General features: G+C 46.1%; 1 protein-coding gene across 1 annotated transcript in view; it reads right to left on the bottom strand.

Annotated features, from left to right (window-relative positions):
* Positions 1 to 13860, bottom strand: part of LOC140418052 (uncharacterized) — a 92572-nt gene that overhangs the window by 18885 nt on the left and 59827 nt on the right. Inside the window, exon 5 of the mRNA XM_072501479.1 lies at positions 11430 to 11599. Coding sequence (XP_072357580.1) covers positions 11430 to 11599 — 170 coding nt within the window. The remainder of the gene's footprint in view (positions 1 to 11429; positions 11600 to 13860) is intronic.

Raw genomic sequence — 13860 nt, 5'->3', positions numbered from 1 at the left:
TGTTTTATACAGTAAGAAGTCTCACAACACCAGGTTAAAGTCCAACAGGTTTATTTGAAATCAAAAGTTTTCGGAGCACTGCTCCTTCATCAGGTGAAGTGCTCCAAAAGCTTGTGATTTTAAATAAAGCTGTTGGACTTTATCTTGGTGTTGTGAGACTTCTCACTATGCCACCCCTGTCCAACGCTGGCATCTCCACATCATGTTTTATACAGGACAAAGCATCTGCTTGTTCAGTACCCCATTCACCATCTGAAACAGTGACTCTCTTGACATCCTGAGCACAATGGTGGCAGTGTGTGTACCATCTACAAGATATTTCACTGTAGCACAGTGATAGGGCAGGATGTTAGCACAGTAATAGGGGCAGCACGGTAGCACAGTGGTTCGGGCAGCATAGTGGTAAGGGCAGCACGGTAGCACAGTGGTTAGCACAGTTGCTTCACAGCTCCAGGGTCCCAGGTTCGATTCCAGGCTTGGGTCATTGTTTGTGCAGAGTCGGCACATTCTCCCCGTGTCTGCGTGGGTTTCCTCCGGGTGCTCTGGTTTCCTCCACAATCCAAAGATGTGCAGGTTAGGTGGATTGGTCAAAGTAAATTGTCCTTAGTGTCCAAAAAGGTTAGGTGGGGTTACTGGGTTATGGGGATAGGGTGGGGGCATGGGCTTAAGTGGGGTGTTCTTTCCAAGATCCGGTTTAGACTCGAAGGGCTGAATGGCCTCCTTTTGCACTGTAAATTCTATCATCTATGAGCTCACCAGGCCTCCTTCAACATCACCTTCCCAACCCACAACCTTGACTGTCATGAAGGACAAGGGCAGCAAACACATGGGAACAGCACCACCTGAAATTCCCTTAGGACGACTTGGAATTATCTGCTTCAGGGTCTGTGAATACAAAAAGTGCTTCAGATCAATATCTGTGTGTACACAAACCTCTTTAGTTCAGAGTCTGTCCAGACCCTGGTCCCTTTCAGCTCAGTATCAGCTTGCTCAGCCCATTCTGCTGCATTCTGGGCAGGTTTTAACTTGGCTATTTCCTGATCTTTAGCCCCTACCCTCTGATCCTCGCTATTTTTACATTTATAAGCGTGGCGCTGTTTCAACATTAAGATCCCCACCCTAAACTTGAGCATGTTTTCCATGTTAAAACACCGCATCTCAAACAAAGTTTTTAACACATCAAATGCCAAAACGTTTTTTTAATAAGTATTTCATTGGCTGAAGAGGTGGGAATCTTCTGTGATGCAAGTTCTTCGCTCACAATGTACAGCACCCGAACCAGGCCATTCAGTCCCTGTTATTTATACTGTACACGAGACTCCTCCACTTTACTTCATCAAGCTCCAGCTTTCTTCCTCATGTGTTTACCCAGCTTCCCCTTACATACACCTGTATTGTTCACCTCAAACACTCTGTGTGGCAGCGAGCTCCACATTCTCACCACTCTTATCCTTCTCTTCTCCTTCATCTGTTCATCCAGCCACCCTTGATATACATCAATACTATCCACCTCATCCACTACCCGTGGTAGTGAGTTCCACAATTACAACTGTTCGCTTTGGAAGAGGATTATTTTTGTAACCTTTGTCTTTATCCCTTTTAGTTACTGCCCAGTTTCTCAGCTCGATTTGCTGTTCCTGGAATGGGGTAAAGGATAGGGAAAGGATGAGACTGAGGCTTCATATCACTTCCCCGAACACCGTGGCTCAGTCAATCTCATACTCTCGCCTCTGAGGCTGAAGGGTTCAAGTCCCCCCTCCAGAGACTCGACTCCCCCATAATTCAGGGCTGATTCTCTTTCAGTCTTCTGCTGCCAGGTTCCTAAACTCTGGAATTCCCTCCCTTGACCCCCTCCACTTCTCTCCCCTCCTTCAACACTCTGCTTAAAACCTACCTTTTCCTTTCGGTGACATCAAGGACTTGAAAAACTCACGGGAGATAATTTATTTGAAATTAATCCAGAATAATAAATTCCCAGCCCAGTTACAGGGATTATTAACAACAACAGAAAATACCTCAACTGTCAGAGTGAACATGGTTCAGTCCTGGATATGATTAACAGCAGCAATAGCAGAAGAATCCAACCCCTACATTCAAACAGAAACTCACTGGTGTGTCAGGATATTGTCAGGGAGTGAGTGACTCCCGTCCCACTGTTATGGGCCAGGGCTTAGGCAACTCCAAAATGTATTATGGCGTTCACCTGATCTACAACCTTTATGTTGAATTTGGCTAGGATGAGCGCAACATTTTTCAAAATTTTTCATTTTTCAAAAGCCTTCGCCTCAGTTGTGATTCAACAGACTCCCTAGACACCTTAATCAAAACAAGGTTTATTCGAAGAATATAGTTAACATATATATATAAACACACAGCAAGAATGATCAATTACATATATAAAGGCGCCACACAGCTACAGTAATCTATGTATAACATTTAACGAATTCCCTCTTTAACTGTTCCAATTCAATAACAAAATCCAATAAACCAAAAAGCCCTACTCAAACCACACACTGCATTCTCACTTGAATGGGACTGGTCTTTTTCCTGAAATTCTGATCCAGTCTCAACCAGCAGATTTAAACTCCTTCCGGAAACCAAACTATATATTTTTAAGATACCAAAGCAGGTAACCACAACCAATGTTTTTTTTTATTGGAACAGATATTTCAAATGAAAATAGAGAGAGATAGGGAAAATCACTTATTTCCTCCTCTGCACTCAATGCACACAATGAAGCTGAGACCAAACACCTGACAGCGACAGCCCAGCTCCATACACAAAATGACATCACTGAAGCCATGTGATAAGACAATAATCTTTCTTCAAGGGACACTCGCATGACACCACACACACAACATTTAATCAGCCTCTTCCTGGAGTGAACTCACCGTGGCGTCAACAAATTGGAAAACTGGGTGTATCTCTTCACACACAGGGAACACTTAAATGCACCTAAGATAAAAGCTAATTACTGCAGATGCTCAATCAGAAACAAAACAGAAAATGCTGGACAGTCTCACCGGTCTGCCAGCATCGGTGGAGAGAGAATGGAGCTACCGTTCTGGATGTCTCTTTGTCAAAGATGGAGGAAACTGGCAATAAGATGAGATTTCTCCTGTTGTGAGGGGTGGCGGCGTGGAGCAGTGGGGCTGGATAGAGGGCCAGTGACAGGTGGAGATATCGGGGCATGTTTAGCACAGGGCTAAATTGCTGGCTTTTAAAGCAGACCAAGGCAGGCCAGCAGCCGGTTCAATTCCTGTACCAGCCTCCCCAACAGGCGCCGGAATGTGGCGACTAGGGGCTTTTCACAGTAACATAGAACATAGAAAATACAGCACAGAACAGGCCCTTCGGCCCACGATGTTGTGCCGAACCTTTGTCCTAGATTAATCATAGATTATCATTGAATTTACAGTGCAGAAGGAGGCCATTCGGCCCTTTGAGTCTGCACCGGCTCCTGGAAAGAGCACCCTACCCAAACTCAACACCTCCACCCAACACCAAGGGCAATTTTGGACATTAAGGGCAATTTATCATTGGCCAATTCACCTAACCTGCACAGCTTTGGACTGTGGGAAGAAACCGGAGCACCCGGAGGAAACCCACGCAGACACGGGGAGGATGTGCAGACTCCGCACAGACAGTGACCCAAGCCGGAATCGAACCTGGGACCCTGGAGCTGTGAAGCAATTGTGCTATCCACAATGCTACCGTGCTGCCCTTAAGAACAAATAAATCTACACTATATCATTTTACCGTAATCCATGTACCTATCCAATAGCTGCTTGAAGGTCCCTAATGTTTCCGACTCAACTACTTCCACAGGCAGTGCATTCCATGCCCCCACTACTCTCTGGGTAAAGAACCTACCTCTGATATCCCTCCTATATCTTCCACCTTTCACCTTAAATTTATGTCCCCATGTAATGGTTTGTTCCACCCGGGGAAAAAGTCTCTGACTGTCTACTCTATCTATTCCCCTGATCATCTTATAAACCTCTATCAAGTCGCCCCTCATCCTTCTCCTTTCTAATGAGAAAAGGCCTAGCACCCTCAACCTTTCCTCGTAAGACCTACTCTCCATTCCAGGCAACATCCTGGTAAATCTTCTTTGCACCTTTTCCAAAGCTTCCACATCCTTCCTAAAATGAGGCGACCAGAACTGGACACAGTACTCCAAATGTGGCCTTACCAAGGTTTTGTACAGCTGCATCATCACCTCACGGCTCTTAAATTCAATCCCTCTGTTAATGAACGCGAGCACACCATAGGCCTTCTTCACAGCTCTATCCACTTGAGTGGCAACTTTCAAAGATGTATGAACATAGACCCCAAGATCTCTCTGCTCCTCCACATTGCCAAGAACTCTACCGTTAACCCTGTATTCCGCATTCATATTTGTCATTCCAAAATGGACAACCTCACACTTTTCAGGGTTAAACTCCATCTGTCACTTCTCAGCCCAGCTCTGAATCCTATCTATGTCTCTTTGCAGCCGACAACAGCCCTCCTCACTATTCACAACTCCACCAATCTTCGTATCGTCTGCAAATTTACTGACCCACCCTTCAACTCCCTCATCCAAGTCATTAATGAAAATCACAAACAGCAGAGGACCCAGAACTGATCCCTGCGGTACGCCACTGGTAACTGGGATCCAGGCTGAATATTTGCCATCCACCACCACTCTCTGACTTCTATCGGTTAGCCAGTTCGTTATCCAACTGGCCAAATTTCCCACTATCCCATGCCTCCTTACTTTCTGCATAAGCCTACCATGGGGAACCTTATCAAATGCCTTACTAAAATCCATGTACACTACATCCACTGCTTTACCTTCATCCACATGCTTGGTCACCTCCTCAAAGAATTCAATAAGACTTGTAAGGCAAGACCTACCCCTCACAAATCCGTGCTGACTATCCCTAATCAAGCAGTGTCTTTCCAGATGCTCAGAAATCCTATCCTTCAGTACCCTTTCCATTACTTTGCCTACCACCAAAGTAAGACTAACTGGCCTGTAATTCCCAGGGCTATCCCTAGTCCCTTTTTTGAACAGGGGCACGACATTCGCCACTCTCCAATCCCCTGGTACCACCCCTGTTGACAGTGAGGACGAAAAGATCATTGCCAACGGCTCTGCAATTTCATCTCTTGCTTCCCATAGAATCCTTGGATATATCCCGTCAGGCCCAGGGGACTTGTCTATCCTCAAGTTTTTCAAAATGCCCAACACATCTTCCTTCCTAACAAGTATTTCCTCGAGCTTACCAATCTGTTTCACACTGTCCTCTCCAACAATATCGCCCCTCTCATTTGTAAATACAGAAGAAAAATACTCGTTTAAGACCTCTCCTATCTCTTCAGACTCAATACATAATCTCCCGCTACTGTCCTTGATCGGACCTACCCTCGCTCTAGTCATTCTCATATTTCTCACATATGTGTAAAAGGCCTTGGGGTTTTCCTTGATCCTACCCGCCAAAGATTGTTCATGCCCTCTCTTAGCTCTCCTAATTCCTTTCTTCAGTTCCCTCCTGGCTATCTTGTATCCCTCCAATGCCCTGTCTGAACCTTGTTTCCTCAGCCTTACATAAGTCTCCTTTTTCCTCTTAACAAGACATTCAACCTCTCTTGTCAACCATGGTTCCCTCACTCGACCATCTCTTCCCTGCCTGACAGGGACATACATATCAAGGACACGTAGCACCTGTTCCTTGAACAAGTTCCACATTTCACTTGTGTCCTTCCCTGCCAGCCTATGTTCCCAACTTATGCACTTCAATTCTTGTCTGACAACATCGTATTTACCCTTCCCCCAATTGTAAACCTTGCCCTGTTGCACGTACCTATCCCTCTCCATTACTAAAGTGAAAGTCACAGAATTGTGGTCACTATCTCCAAAATGCTCCCCCATTAACAAATCTATCACTTGCCCTGGTTCATTACCCAGTACTAAATCCAATATTGCCCCTCCTCTGGTCGGACAATCTACATACTGTGTTAGAAAAGCTTCCTGGACACACTGCATAAACACCACCCCATCCAAACTATTTGATCTAAAGAGTTTCCACTCAATATTTGGGAAGTTAAAGTCGCCCATGACTACTACCCTATGACTTCTGCACCTTTCCAAAATCTGTTTCCCAATCTGTTCCTCCACATCTCTGCTACTATTGGGGGGCCTATAGAAAACTCCTAACAAGGTGATTGCTCCTTTCCTATTTCTGACTTCAACCCATACTACCTCAATAGGGTGATACTCCTCGAACTGCCTTTCTGCAGCTGTTATACTATCTCTAATTAATAATGCCACCCCCCCCCCCCCCATCTCTTTTACCACCCTCCCTAATCTTATTGAAACATCTATAACCAGGAACCTCCAACAACCATTTCTGCCCCTCTTCTATCCAAGTTTCCGTGATGGCCACCACATCGTAGTCCCAAGTACCGATCCATGCCTTAAGTTCACCCACCTTATTCCTGATGCTTCTTGTGTTGAAGTATACACACTTCAACCCATCTCCGTGCCTGCAAGTACTCTCCTTTGTCAGTGTTCCCTTCCCCATTGCCTCATTACACGCTTTGGCGTCCTGAATATCGGCTACCTTAGTTGCTGGACTACAAATCCGGTTCCCATTCCCCTGCCAAATTAGTTTAAACCCTCCCGAAGAGTACTAGAAAACCTCCCTCCCAGGATATTGGTGCCCCTCTGGTTCAGATGCAACCCGTCCTGCTTGTACAGGTCCCACCTTCTCCAGAATGCGCTCCAATTATCCAAATACCTGAAGCCCTCCCTCCTACACCATTCCTGCAGCCACGTGTTCAACTGCACTCTCTCCCTATTCCTAGCCTCGCTATCACGTGGCACCGGCAACAAACCAGAGATGACAACTCTGTCTGTCCTGGCTTTTAACTTCCAGCCTAATTCCCTGAACTTGTTTATTACCTCCACACCCCTTTTCCTACCTATGTCGTTGGTACCAATGTGCACCACGACTTCTGGCTGCTCACCCTCCCCCTTAAGGATCCTGAAGACACGATCCGAGACATCCCTGGCCCTGGCACCCGGGAGGCAACATACCTTCCGGGAGTCTCGCTCGCGACCACAGAATCTCCTATCTATTCCCCTAACCATTGAATCTCCTACAACTATTGCTTTTCTATTCTCCCCCCTTCCCTTCTGAGTCCCAGAGCCAGACTCAGTGCCAGAGACCTGGCTGCTATGGCCTTCCCCCGGTAGGTCATCCCCCCCAACAGCATCCAAAATGGTATACTTGTTTTGAAGGGGAACGGCCACGAGGGATCCCTGCACTGTCTGCCTGTTTGTTTTTTTCCCCCTGACTGTAACCCAGCTATTCTTGTCCTGTACCTTGGGTGTGGTTACCTCCCTGTAACTCTTCTCAATCACCCCCTCTGCCTCCCGGATGATCCGAAGTTCATCCAGCTTCAGCTCCAGTTCCCTAACACGGTCTTTGAGGAGCTGAAGTTGGGTGCACTTCCCGCAGGTATAGTCACCGGGGACACCAGTTGTATCCCTCACCACCCACATCCTACAAGAAGAGCATGCAACTGGCCTAGCCTCCATCCCCTCTTACCTTACAGAATATAGCTGCCCTGTGGACCAACTGGACCTCCGCCCTCTGACTCTGCTCCCAGTCAGCTGCACTCTCTGTAAACTCCTGGCTCTCTTCTCACTCTTTGCGGAAATGTAGGAAACAAAATGAAAGGAGCACCTTACTCCCTCCTCACCTAACTCTCTCAGTCACCAAACTCTCACTATAGCACTCAAATGCACCAAATTCAGCACTTCCTCAATCACCAAACTCTCACTATAGCACTCAAATGCACCAAATTCAGCACTCCCTCAGTCACCAAACTCTCACTATAGCACTCAAATGCACCAAATTCAGCACACCCTCAGTCACCAAACTCTCACTATAGCACTCAAATGCACCAAATTCAGCACTCCCTCAGTCACCAAACTCTCACTCTAGCACTCAAATGCACCAAATTCAGCACTCAGTGCAAACAAAGTCTGCACTGTAGGGGATCACTTTTATACTGCGAATCGAGCCTCTGAAAACTGGCCTAATCCAATTAACTAATTAACAAGCTCCAGCTGCAAGTGCCTACAAGTAGAAGCTTGTTTAAAGCTGATTGAAAATTCACCTTCTTCTAAACCAAACAGCAACTTTTAAGTTAATTAACTAAATAAAAGAAAGACTAGACTTTAGATAAAAATGAAGCCTTATACTCCCTCAGTCACCAAACTCTCACTATAGCACTCAAATGCACCAAATTCAGCACTCAAACTTCATTTGAAGTCTACTTGTGACAATAAGCGATTTTCATTTCATGAACAACGTCTGGTGCATTTATTTATAAGAAACAATAATGAAATTTGAGACATGATTCACACATGATTGTAAGTAACAGGTTCACAGAATGTGTAGGTGACTATCTGTGTAAAAGAGGTGACTTTAATGTGAATGGTGAGTCAGTCTTAGATTATATAAAATTGGTCTCTTCCTTCATACATCGGAATAAAGCTGATCCTGAGTATCTCCTGGTGGGGACTGGGTTGTCCCACAACGGTCGCCATCAGCATTCTCAGCCTCAGAAGTTTTTGTTTGATTAGTTATTATTCCAAAACACGATTCTTTCGCTGATGACAATTCATTACATAATGATACTGAGAATCAATGATGAAAACACTGATTAATCATCCCCAGTGCATTTCCCGGGTTCAAACACCTCCGGTTACCATCCAAGACCCATATTTTGTTTCAACTTTCAAATTGATGAACAGTTTGACTATTTTCACATCACCTATCAGCAAACATACCTTGCTCCCAATATGTCACCCAGGTGTCTAAATCTTTACACCTGAAGTTAACGAAATATTTTGTAAACATAGAATATAGAACATACAGTGCTGAAGGACGCCATTCGGCCCATCGAGTCTGCACCGACCAAATTAAGCCCTCACTTCCACCCTATCCCCGTAACCCAATAACCCCCCCTAACCTTTTTGGTGGCTTTATCATGGCCAATCCACCTAACCTGCACGTCTTTGAACTATGGGAGGAAGCCGGAGCACCCGGAGGAAACCCACGCAGACACGGGGAGAACGTGCAGACTCCGCACAGACAGTGACCCAGTGGGGAATCGAACATGGGAAGCCACAGTGCTATCAACTTGTGCTACCGTGTTGCCCCCGCCCCCCCTCTCCCATAAGGGGGTGTCACAATCAAATCCAGTGACCACCCAGATGTACTTTGTATCAGGGTGGGGTCACCGCGCCCTGCCCCCCTTTTGAACACTGTCCCAGGTGTTTGGAGACTGGGCCCTGGATGAGTAATGGCGTCCGTCGCTCCCACAATCCCGCGCGCTGGGGAAATCGCTCCATCTGCCGTGCGGCAGGCGGCCCAGGACTGCGCATGTTCAAGGGAGAAGAGAAACAGCGCATGTGCAGTGGAGTGCCTACCCCCTGACCGTTCCCTCAGGTTTTGACCAATAGAAAGAGGTGACACCGGACAGACTCTTCTCCTCCAGCGAATCAAAGTGTGGGCTTTGTGTGACTGATTTAGCCCCACACAGACTGAAACTTCCTCCTGTGACTAAAACACTTTCTTTTCGCCCCTTTCCCATTTTCTCATTCTCACCTTCAATTGGTCACTTGCAGCAACTGAAGGGAAAGGAAGTGAATCCAGGGAGGGTGCAGACACTGGAAGGTTGGCCCAGGTCTCTCTCTCTCTCTCTTAAAGACATTGACAGCCTTTGCTCCCTCAGCCTGACACATTTATTTGTCTGACTGAAAGGATGGTCTCTTTCCTAATGTTCACAATTAAAGCGCTGGTTTCCCCAGGATATGGCTGACAATTGAGGGAGCAGTAAATTATCAGAAAGAGAGAAAGAGATATGTCTACTGTTGTTATATGGTACAGATTAGATATATTATTGATGGTTCAGTAATAAAATATATTTGTTATTATTCCTAGTTTTGTGATATAGGTGTGTATCTATGTTTCATTTTTCCAGTCATTGAGTGATGATAGCACAGAAGGAGTCCATTCATTAATTTGAAACCGTACCGAATCTGTTGAGCAAACTAGTCAGTGCAATTATATCTCTCTATCCATGTTCCCCTGCAGGTTTAGTTCCTAAATGGGCCCAAGCTATTTCATTTTGAAATCAATAATCATTGCAGCTTCCATCAACCTTATAGGCAGGAAGTTAGAATTCCTGACAACTCGCTCCTAAATAAAGTTTTTCCCATACACCCATCTCTAATCAAGCAATACAGTTCGGCAGCACAGTGGTACGGCTGCTCACAATACCAGAGACCCAGGTTCGATTCCAGCCTTGGATGTGACTTGGGTGACATATCCTTTGCTAATGTGGTGACCAGAAGTGTAACCAATATTCTACGTGTGGCCTAACTAAGGTTCTGTGCAGCTGCAGCATGACTTGCCAATTTTTATACTCAATGCCCAGACCAATGAAGACAAGCATGCCGTCTGCATTCTTAGCTCCTTATCCACCTGCGTTGCCACTTTCAGTGATATGTTTATTGTAATTTCCCCATCTACCACAGACAACTTGCCCCTCATACCATGACAGTTTCCTTCTGCAAGAAACATCCAGATAAATTAGGCAAAAGAACCATGTAACCACCATAGCCCATCTTCATGGCTGCTTTGGGAACTAAATATCTTCCAAAGTGCAAACACCTTTTCGTTCTGTGCTCCGCGTCAAACTTGGAACCAGGTAATTGCAACTAGCCTCAAAAATGGTCAGCCCACCGGAGGCAGAGGTGTTAGACTGGCCAGTCCAGCAGAAAGAAACCCTCCAATCATCACCATTCACCAGATATCAGAATGAACAAAATGCAGTCCTGGATGGAAGTGAGAGCAGAAACAATAACAACGGAGCCAACATCTGTAATTTATTGTGAACATGTTGGAGTCACAACGGGTGTGATGATTCACAAACCCCCTCCCCACATTGAGAGCAGATGAATGGTCTCTCCCCAGAATTAACTCGCTCGTGTCTCCGTAGTTGGGACGGATCATTGAATGTATCCCCTGCTCAGAGCAGGTGAACTCGCTAGTGTTCCTGCAGGGTGTATGGCTATCTGAATCCCTTCTCTCACTAAGAGCAGGTTAACGCCGTCTCCCCTGTTAACTCGCTGGTGCCTCTGCAGGTTGGATAACTGAGAGAATCCCTTCCCACACTTAGAACAGGTGAACGGCTTCTCCCCAGTGTGAACTCGCTGGTGTATCTGCAGATTCGATGAAGTAGTGAATCCTTTCTCACACTGAGAGCAGGTGAACGCCCTCTCCCCAGTGTGAACCCGCTGATGTTTCCACAGGTTCGATGAAGTAGTGAATCCCTTCTCACACGGAGAGCACGTGAACGGCTTTTCCCCAGTGTGAACTCGCTGATGTATCTGCAGGTTTGATGAAGTAGTGAATCCCTTCTCACACTGAGAGCAGGTGAATGGCCTCTCCCCAGTGTGAAGTCGCTGATGTTTCTGCAGGCTCTTTAAAGTAGTGAATCCGTTCTCAAACTCAGAGTAAGTGAATGGCCTCTCCCCAGTGTGAATGCATCGATGAGCTTCCAGCTGAGATGGAGCCCTGAATCCCTTCCCACAATCCCCACATTCCCACGGTTTATTCATGTTTTAGGTCTCCTCGTGTCTCTCCAGGTTTGGCAATAAGTTGAAGCCTCGTCTACACAAAGAACACGTGTACGGCCTCTCCCTGCTGTGAATGGTGTAATATTTTTTCAGGCTGTGTAATTGGTTAAAGCTCTTTCCACAGTCAGTGCTCTGGAACACTCTCACTCGGGTGTGTATATCTCGGTGCTTTTCCAGTCACACTGATGTTTAAAATCTTTTGAAGCCAACAGAACAGACAAACATTTCTCCTTCTAGATTCATAGTCCGGTGATATCCAGTTCCAAGGAATTGAGAGACTCAGCCAGATTGAGACGTGATGTTTGAGATTTCTGTCTGTAATTCCTCCTCTTCTAATATCCTGTAAAAACAGTTTACAAAAGACATCACTGTCAGCACTGGATAGAATTCAGAACAGACAATTCTAGTTCCTAGAGAACATTCTTTCCTCTCTTATTCCCCAAAAGCTGTAAATCTCCATCCCACACACTCTCCCTCCATTCTCACTCTGCTGTATCTAATATTCACCCTCCCAATTCTCCTGAAGGTGCTGATTCAGGCTGATTGACAGATCCACTTCCTGTCCTGGTCACAGAGATCATAACAAATAGGAGCTGCAGTCGGCCATTCGGCCCATCAAGCCTGCCCATTTATTCTGTGGGATCATTGGGCGATCTATGTCAGCGATATTTTCCGTGTTATTGACCAGAGGCTGAGTGTGCTGACTCAACATCTGTGAGCTCAGGAGGCCGAGCTGTAAAACACCAAGGAAAGGATCGGTGATCCTGAAGAGAGAATCCTGAATGTTGAGCAAGATGCCTCCTCGGGGGAGGCAAGAATTAAATCCTTGGAAAACCAGCTGAGTGATGTGGTGGACTCTTGGAGAACCGAGGGTCAGAGAAAGAACATCCGAGTTGTCGGCCTGCCAGAAGGTGTGGAGGGTGAGGCTCCGGTTAGGTTCTTCGAGGACCGGCTGCCATGTTTTCTCAAGCTGGATGTGAAGCCTGGGTGTTTCAAATTAGAAAAGGCATCGGATCCTGTCTTTGAGGCCGAAGGATAGTTTTCACCCCAGGCCTGTAATCATTCACTTCCATGTGGGAGGGACTTTCGACCCCCATTCCCTTGTTGGCCCTTCTTTTCTTCTCATTTTGGAGAAGGTGTCCTGAGGGTAATGACAGTCTGGCCGTGGGGTTAATCCTCCGGATCCTCAGTCTTATTGAGGATCACCAGAAGGTCCTGGAGATGGGTCAGATGAGATGGGACTTGGCTCCATGAGGGAGTGAGGATTTCCTTATTCGAGGATTTTTCAACAGCAACGCAAACGGAGCATCGAGGCTTCGATGAAGTTTGAAGGGAACTCTAGGCTTTGGGAGTGAATTATGTCGCTTTATCCTGAGACTCTGAAAATTGTATCTACAACTCCGTCAAGTCTTTCGAGAATCCATCTAGTGCCTTGGCCTTCGTTAAATCCATGAAGGTCAAGGATTTGGAGGGATGGTTTGCAGCTCAGACTAACTCAGGCTCTAATCTGGACTCTTTCCCTATCATGGTGTTGTCTGAATTTATTATCTTTTATCCTGTTGAAGGGAGTTGTTATTCTGTGAGCGCCGATTGAATGTCTTCTCCTCCTTGAGTGTTACAGGTTCTCGTGTTATCTTATCTCAGTTATGGTAGATGTGCCATATGCTTATTATCTGCCGTCTTTCTTCTATTATCCGAGCGTTAATCATGGCAGAATTGAGTGGTGCCATTGCCGAAGGGTGGGTGGTGCTGGATGCAGGTCTTCACGGGTGGGTCTAAAATGTGGGAGGGATATTCAATCCCCATTCCCTTGTTGGCCCTTCTTTTCTTCTCCTCATTTTGGGGAAGGTATCCTGAGGGTAACGACAGTCTGGCAGTGGGGTTAATCCTCCGGGTCCTCAGTCTTATTGAGGAATGTCCCCTTGGATCTATTGTGGTGGTGATTCTTTTGTATTTTTGTTATTATGGGAGGGTTTATGTGTTGTTGACTTTATCCTACTCTGGTACAGACAGGGCTTTTATCTGTGAAAGGAGCAGTTTGGGGAGACTGCTTCTGTTCTCTCTGTCGCCTAACTAATGGCGGCAGTTAATCTTCAAATTTTCTCAGGGAATGTACGGGGCATCCATCACCCTATCAGAAGGAAAAAGATCAT

The sequence above is a fragment of the Scyliorhinus torazame genome, chromosome 5, assembly GCF_047496885.1.
Source record: "Scyliorhinus torazame isolate Kashiwa2021f chromosome 5, sScyTor2.1, whole genome shotgun sequence".
Classification (NCBI taxonomy): domain Eukaryota; kingdom Metazoa; phylum Chordata; class Chondrichthyes; order Carcharhiniformes; family Scyliorhinidae; genus Scyliorhinus; species Scyliorhinus torazame.
This window is presented reverse-complemented; position numbering and strand designations above follow the sequence as displayed.